Consider the following 8,759-nt stretch of genomic DNA (forward strand, 5'->3'; position numbering starts at 1 on the left):
ATATGTACATATATACTAAATACTTCAAATAAATCAAGCACAATATTGCATTTTTGTACCTTTAATAACTTCATAACCAATATCATTCGGTATGCCTCTGTCTTGATCTTCAGCTGTCACTTTAGTGATGAGAGTTCCCTGTGAAATAAAAATAACTGAAGTGATTAAAGAACAAAAATAATTTCAAAATGTATTAAAAGGTAATAACAATAGTTTCCTCTGAGTTTTTGTGAAAATGCAAAAGGTTACAAACAAAAAAATAAAAACTAGTTAAACTGATGCCTTTCCTAAAACCAAGGCAATAGATAAGCAAAAAAGAGAGACTCAACCTTGTCATTTGGTCCTGCAAGAAAGAGCAACCTAATCACCTTCAAGTTTCACACTAACATCTTACAAAAAATCAAATGGAAGGACACATTAGATAAACTAGTCCAAGTTATACTACTTCTGAAGTTATGATGGAATGGTCATGGCTTTGCTCATTGGTCTGTTGAACTGGGGATAACTGCATCATTAGCAATATATATGGGTTTCTTTTGAATGGAAATAAAAATCCCAGGCTTTAAAAAGAAGGAAGAAAAGGATATTTTCATTGATGTAAGTTTTGTTCAAATCAAAGGTAATGTACCTGTGTTTTCCTCAGCAAGTGCGCAGAGAGAGAACAATTTGAAATATTCCTGTGCTATGAGAAAATGAGTGACTACTTTATGTATCATATCCATCTCCCACTTTATGTAATGGATAAGTGTGAGGGACAGGGAATGAGAAAGAAGTACATTATTTACATTGTGTCCACATCTTGTTTGTTGTTACCACAATGTTTTGGCTGATTTACTCTCCAGCCTTCATCAGGTATCCTGGTGAAATTTTGAACCCAATCCTGGTATTTTTTGCTGGTGTTATTATTATTTATTCAAGGCACTGCTTGGAATTGAACTTGGAATCTTGGGGTTAGTAGCCCACACTCATAACTATTTCACTATATGCCCGTGGGCAATTATAGAGTGAATTTTAGTGCTTATAAATCTAATATTTTCCTATCTTTCCTTACTGGTACCCATATTCTACTCATATCAGCACTAGGTTTGCTTAGGAGGTTATTGTGTCCTAGCATATGTGCTGCTTCTTTTAGTTTTTATATTTTCTGGTGTGTTCTCTGTCTATTATTTTAACTTCATCCCACAGGAGAAGGTGGTCTCCGTTTCTCCATACATGATCAATTCTACCCTATTTTTCAACATCTCCTCATGTCACAGCTTTATGATGTTCCTCTACTCTTATTTTGAGTGGGCAGTATGTTTTGCCTTTGTATAACCTACCACAACTGCATGAGATGGAGTACACACAGTCTTTGGTCATATTCTTTTCTATTGGTGGTTTTACTCGAAAGAGATATTTGCTAAGTGTTGTATTATACTTTTGAATACTGTCCTGATGTCATATGAACCACATATCTTTTGTATCTTTTCCGAGAGGTCTTTCACACAGGGTAGACGGATTGTGGTCAGTTTATAGGTTTCATCCTCTCTCCTCTTCCTAAAAGAAGCAGCACATATGCTAGGACACAATAACCTCCTAAGCAGACCTAGTGCAGATATAAGAAGAATATAGGTACCGGTATTAAGGAAGGATAGGAAAATATTAAGTTTATAAGTCCTAAAATTCACTCTATAATTGCCCACAGGCATATAGTGAAATAGTTAAGAGCGTGGGCTACTAACTCCAAGATTCCAAGTTCAATTCCAGGCAGTGCCTTGAATAAATAATAATAACACCAGCAAAAAATACCAGGGTTGGGTTCAAAATTCCACCAGGACACCTGATGAAGGCTGGAAGTAAATCAGTCGAAACATTGTGGTAACAACAAACAAGATGAAGATACATATCCATCCAATAATGTAAATAATGTACAGAATTCCTCATCTCTAAAATATAGAACAGAAAGAAGTCACAAAGATAGAGAAATCCAGAGTCATTGAAGGCAAGAGAGAAGTGAATGGGCCATTCAGGCAGGTCAGAAAGTGAGGATGATAAGGGCATTTGAGAGGCATAAAAACTGTGGTGAAGTCAGTGTGAGAAAAGGTAAAGAAATCACAGTATCCAATCATATAATAAATCATTTTAAAACATCAAAAAATAAACTATTTTAAAACATCAAAAAATATTAGATTATGGTTATTCAAAGTAGCCAATCACAGCTTCTACTAAGGCCTCAAGAAGGTTCTGGAACATTGTGCATGCATTCCTCACAATGACCCCATGCAAAACATTTTTGTATGTAGCTTGTACACTTAGTTTCCTTAGTTATCAGCAAATTATTTTACAGTAGCCAAAGGCTGACCAAAGCCTTGTGAGTGGATTTGGTAGATGGAAGCTGAAAAAAGACCATTATACATACGTGTGTGTGTGTGTGTGTGTGTGTGTGCGTGCGTGTGTGTGTATATATATATATATATATATATATATATATATATATATATATATATATATGACGTATCTTCATGTGTGTGTATGTGCGTGTACCCTTGTCCTGACATCACATGAAGATTGTAAATTATCAACACCATCATACAAGCCATGTAGTTGTTTCCAGTCTTCGACAGAAATACATGTCTGGCCACAGGGAATATCACCTCACTTGGAAACAGATGAAGGTTGGTATCAGGAAGGGTATCTGGCTGTAAAAAATCTACCTCCATAAATTTCATCCAACTGATGCAAACATGGAAAAGTGAACATCAAATAATGGTGTGGGTATGTATACATAATATACAAACACACAGACATACATACAGAACAATTAAATACGCATATATAATTTTTAAAATTTTTTGTGATTATTTTTCACCAAAACTAACAATAAAAACTGAACTGGAAATGTAATGTATAACCTTCTTTGAATTTTCCATGATTTTCTCAACAAAGCCAGAACTTGTAAATGCTGGTGGCATGTCTTGAACATCCTCAACTTGGATCCATACAGAAGCATTTGCTGTAAGGTTTCCATCCTGAAATTAAGTTTGAAATTATTTTAGTTTATCTTCAATTCATTGTAGAATATAATTTATGTACACAATATTACATTTCTATTTTATCTAACATTCATTTTAGTATGTTGCACATCCCAGATGAGGAAACAAAGGATACTAAAATGAATGGTGATATGATAAACTGTGCAATAGACCAGTATGGAACAATGGATACTAAAATAATAATGTGTATGAGTTGATTTTAATATATATATATATATATATATATATATATATATATATATATATATATATATACCGGAGTATATATCATCATCATCATCATTATATGTCCACTGTCCATGTTGGCATAGGTTGGATGGCTACACCAGACTGATTTGGCATGGTTTGCTACAGCCAGATACCCTTCCTAACGCCAATCACTCTAAGAGTGTAATGGGTGCTTTTACGTCACTGGCACAGGTGCCATTTACATGACACTGGGGTGCATTTATATGCCAATTTGTTTGACACGACACCGATTTTGCCCAGCTTGATGGGTCTTCTTCTCAAGCATGACATAACGCCAAAGGTCTTGATCATTGCCTCTGTGAGGCCCAACACTCAAAAGGAACTTGGCTACTTTGCCACCATGCAGCCCAACACTTGAAAGGAACTCAGTCACTTTGCCTCCGTGAGGCCTAATGTTCAAAAGCTGTCCTTTACATAGCACCAGCACGGGTGCACTTGGTTTGACAGGTCCTTTCAAGCACAGCACATTACCAAAGGTCTCGGTCACCAGTCATTGCCTCTGTGAGGCTCAAAGTTCAAAGATCATGCTTCACCATCATGTCCTATGTCTTCCTGGGTGTACCTCTACCACAGGTTTCTTCCACAATCAGAGATCAGCACTTCTTTACTCAGCTGTCCTCGTCCATAGGTATCATATGACCATACCAGTACAGTCAGCTCTCTTGCACACCACATCTGATACCTCTTATGCCTAACTTTTCTCTCAAAATGCATACACTCTGTTGAACATGCACACTGATGTTGCACACCCAGTGAAGCATAGTGGCTTAGTTTCTTTCAAGTCTATGCATGTAATCAGCTGTCACAGCCCATGTTTCACTGCCATGCAGCATAGCTGCTTGCACACAGTCATCAAACAATCTGCCTTTCAATCTGAGAGAGAGGCCCTTTGTTGCCAGCAGGAGTAGTTGCCCAGCCTAATCTTATTCTCACAGCTATGCTCTCGAAACATCCACCTCCACTACTAACTTGGTCACTTAGATAACAAAAGCTATCTACTATCTCTAGCTTGTCCCCCTGGAAGTCTATTTTCTGCACATTTGCAGCATTTGTTGTACCTGTGCACCTTCCACACACAAAAGTTAGTTTCCCTGTTAACCTTCCTCTGACATGTAAAAAGCACCATCCAAATGTGGCCAATGCCAATGCCGCCTTGACTGGCGCACTTACTTTTAATGATTCTGCAAAGAAAGAGTCCTGGAGAAGCCATTACAAAAGGCTGCTGAATGTGGAGAATGAATGGGAGGAGGAGAGCCTGCCAAATGTTGACCCTGTGGAGGATTCAGCTACCCGCATAGATAGCACCCTGGTAGATAAAGCAATTAAGGACCCAGTACATCAGGAATCATTGTTGAGATGCTTAAAATATCTGGTGGTGTGTGTTATGGCCTAGTCACCCGAATTGTAAACCTGGTAGTTCACAAAGGAGTCGTACCCAATGACTGGTGTAGCAGCACCATAGTCAACTGCTACAAAGGTGATGTTGATGCTTTAGATAGGAATAACTACAGGGGTATCAAACTGCTGGATCAGGTGATGAAGGTCATGAGAGGGTCATAGCCCAACTAATTAGGGAGAGAGTCTGCTCAAATGGGATGCAGTTTGATTTTATGCCAGGTAGAAGCGCCACTGATGCTATATTCCTGGTATGGCAATTGCAGGATAAATACCTAGCCAAAGATAAACCCCTATACTTGGCTTTTGTTAACTTGGAGAAAGCCTTTGATAGGGTCCCTTGATCTCTTATCGAGTGGGCAATGTGGAAACTGGTGATTGACGAGTGGTTAATAAGAACTGTACAGGCCCTTTACATTAGTAAGGTAAAGGTCGATAGTATAGAGAAGAATTCCGGGTAGAAGTAGGGGTTTACCAAGGATCAGCCCTAAGGACTGTCTTATTCATTATAGTCCTCCAGGCAATAACAGAGGAATTCAAGACAGGTTGCCTCTGGGAGCTCCTCTATGCTGATGATCTTGCTCTCATAGTGGAATCACTCCCAGAACTAGAAGAAATTTCAGGTGTAGAAGCAAGATTTAGACTCAAAGGGCCTTAGAGTCAATGTTGCAAAACCAAAGTCCTAATAAGTAGAAAGGTGAACACATCACAAACCCCATCAGGTAGATGGCCCTGCTCAATCAGTAGAAAAGTTGTAGGTATAAACTCCATAAGATGTACCCAGTGTAAGCTATGGAAGCATAAGAGGTGAAACAACATCAAAGAAAGGTTAACTGGGAAGACAGCTTTTGTGTGCGACAGATGCACAGGGGCAATAAACACCACAGATGCTCAGAAAACTGATTCCATCACATTTCTGGGGAAGAAGCTAGAAATATTTGATAGCTTTTGCTACCTAGGTGACCAAATCTGTAGTGGGGGTGATGCTCAGAGGGTGTCGCTACTAGAATAAGAATAGCCTGGACAAAGTTCAGAAAGCTCCTACCTCTACTGGTGACAAAGGCCACTTTCTCAGAGTGAAAGGTAGATTGTTTCATGCATGTGTGCTAACTGCCCTGCTACATGGCAGTGAAACATGGGCCGTGACTGCTGAAGACATCCATAGGCTCAAAAGAAATGAAGCTAGTGTGATCTGCTGGATGTATAATGTCAGTGTGCACACACAACAGAGTGTAAGCACCCTGAAAGAAATGCTGGACATAAGAAGCATCAAATGTGGTGTGCAAGAGAGACAACTGCAATGGTATGGTCATGTGCTGCATATGGATAAGAAGAGCTCTGTGAAAAAGTGTCACTTGCTAACAGTGGAAGGAACTCGTGGAAGAGGGAGACCCAGGAAGACATGGGATGAGGTAGTGAAGCATGACCTTCGAACATTGGGCCTCACAGAGACAATGATGAAAGACTGAGACCTTTGGAGATATACTGTGATTGAGAAGACCCAGCAAGTAAAGTGAGATCACAGCCATAGCCTACACCAGTGTCACATAACCAGCCCATTTAAAAAGTACCTTTGAATCGTTGGGCAACATTCCATGTTTGAGGGGACCTACTGAGTCAAGTAAAATCAAAATCAAAATCAAATCACAATCAAATGGAAATTGTAGTTGTGGCAGCTGCCAGTGCCATCTGGCTGGCTCCCACGCTGGTGGCACGCAATAAGCACCATGCATGCATGGGTCACTGCCATTGCCGCCTGACTGGCTCCCCGTGCCATTGGCATGTAAAAAGCACCATCCGAATGTGATCGATGCCAGCCTCCCCACCCTAACTGGCTCCTGTGCCGGTAGCATGTAAAAAGCACCATCCGAACATGGCCGATGCCAATGCCGCCTGATTGGCTCCCATGCCGGTGACATGTAAAAAGCACCCACTACACTCTTTGAGTGGTTGGCATTAGGAAGGGCATCCAGCTGTAGAAACACTGCCAGATCAGATTGGAGCCTGGTGCAGCTTCCTGGCTTGCCAGTCCCAGTCAAACCATCCAACCCATGCCAGTATGGAAAACGGATGTTAAACGATGATGATGATGATAACGAGCATATCTAGATATGCAACTATGTGCATGAGAATACATACATAAAGCAGAACTACAAATCTACACACATACATACAAACAAAATTACCCTGTTGTTGATGTTGGATCTAGGTTAGAAACTGGCTTTGTCACTACAGATTTGGCATGTGTGTATGAATGTGTATATATATTATACCGTTACCATTTCATTTCAATAAGAATGGAAACCCAAGAAAAGATAATTTAAGTTTAAATACTTACAGATACTTGTACTGTATATTCATATCTGCTATTGATGACAGCCCCAAATCCCTAATCACTTCTGTCTACCCACTCACTTTAGCCTCTCTCATGCACCTCTGACCTCCATCTCTACGACTGTCACTTGCCTCCCATCCCCATCCAATTTCAAAATTTGCACATCTTATTACTTCTGTTTTGTCCACCTATTTCTGATACTGCTACTCTCCACACCTCCTATGCTGCTGCTTGTCACTCTTCTTTTCTGAGTCACTTCTATTTCTCTCACTCTCCCACTTCAATACTGATATTTACCATCAACCACACCTCCACCTTTGTTTATCACTCATTACAGCCAACTACAGCCCCATCCCTATCTGTCAATATTCTCTCATACTCTTATGAAATTACCATTCTGATCCTCTTCCCTCCTGATCCACTACCTATTTTCTCCTTCATATTTACCTTCTTGTATCTTGAGAGTACACTCTGGCACTCATCCCCACCATCTTTATCTCCCAGCTACTATCCCTCACCCTCATGTAATATAGGGTAGCCATGTATCTCTTCTATAGCAAGATACCTCTGCTTGTCCCACTATCATACTTCTGCCTCCAATACCAGCCATAAAGTCACCTATCCATTTCTCAAATACATGTCCACTCAGTCGAGGAGACATTTTCTTTCTTTTCTTTTTTGTCTTGCAAGTTACTTACAACTTCACCAATGGTTGTGTTATAAAAATAAAAGTACTCAACACACACAGTAAAGTGAGTGACACTAGGAAGGGCATCCAGCCATAGAAATTATGCCAAAGTTGACACTGAAACTTAATGTCAAACTATCCAGCCTAAACCAGTATATAAAATGAACATTAAATGATGATGATGATGATGATGATAACAATGACAACGATGACAACAATAATGATGATGATATATGTATGTTTGTATATGTATGTGTTTGTGTAAATGTATGGGAGTGAGTTCATATTTCCCTTTTTCTTGATATCTTTGCTGTCATCAGCAAAGCATGTCCAAACTATTTGTTGTTAAAGAAACTGCAAAATTATTTTCTTTGAAAATATGTGAGGGTTGAGCTTCTCATCGAAATTCATATACTTTTGGTGCATGCAGAAAGAATAAAGAGAAAGGAACTGATTTGTTTGACCAGACAGACATTGTTTAATGTCCTCTTACCATGCTGGCATGGGCTGGACAGTTATTCGTAACTGGTGAGGCAGGAGCCTGTGCCATGCTTCTGTGTCTGTTTTGGCATGGCTTTTATGGTTGTATGCCCTTCTTAACATCAATATTCCATTGAGTGGGCTGGTCCACAAAATTTCAACTTCAAACCATAAAATAGAAAACTTAAGAAGTTACTACAGATTTGGCATGTGTGTATGAATGTGTATATATATTATACCGTTACCATTTCATTTCAATAAGAATGGAAACCCAAGAAAAGATAATTTAAGTTTAAATACTTACAGATACTTGTACTGTATATTCAAAAAAGTTTCTTGTTTCGTAGTCCAGTGCTTTTACTACTGTGATGATACCTTTATATTCATCTTTAATTTTCATGTAGTCTTCAATTCCTTTTGAATTCTACAAGTAAAAAAAAATGTTTAAGTTTCATTATTTGTTTTTACTTATTTTTTTTACTTATTTGTTTAATAATGTGTATTTACTTGTTAATCATTATTAATATTTCAGTAGTCTTTTTTAATTTGCTTTCAAGGCACAATCAACTACAGTCCTAGT

At 38.9% G+C, this 8,759-nt stretch overlaps 1 protein-coding gene across 9 annotated transcripts in view; it reads right to left on the bottom strand.

Moving 5' to 3' along the window:
• Positions 1-8,759, bottom strand: part of LOC106877917 (cadherin-87A) — a 222,610-nt gene that overhangs the window by 125,389 nt on the left and 88,462 nt on the right. For all 9 annotated transcript variants that reach the window (XR_016240751.1, XR_016240750.1, XM_089347726.1 and 6 more), the window contains 3 exons: positions 8,484-8,603; positions 2,892-3,008; positions 60-138 (listed from right to left, as the gene is read on the bottom strand). Coding sequence is in view for 7 of the 9 variants with exons in the window: in XM_089347726.1 (XP_089203852.1) it covers positions 60-138; positions 2,892-3,008; positions 8,484-8,603 (316 nt within the window). In the remaining 2 variants the exon portion in view is untranslated. The remainder of the gene's footprint in view (positions 1-59; positions 139-2,891; positions 3,009-8,483; positions 8,604-8,759) is intronic.

The sequence above is a fragment of the Octopus bimaculoides genome, chromosome 2, assembly GCF_046866305.1.
Source record: "Octopus bimaculoides isolate indiv1 chromosome 2, ASM4686630v1, whole genome shotgun sequence".
NCBI lineage: Eukaryota > Metazoa > Mollusca > Cephalopoda > Octopoda > Octopodidae > Octopus > Octopus bimaculoides.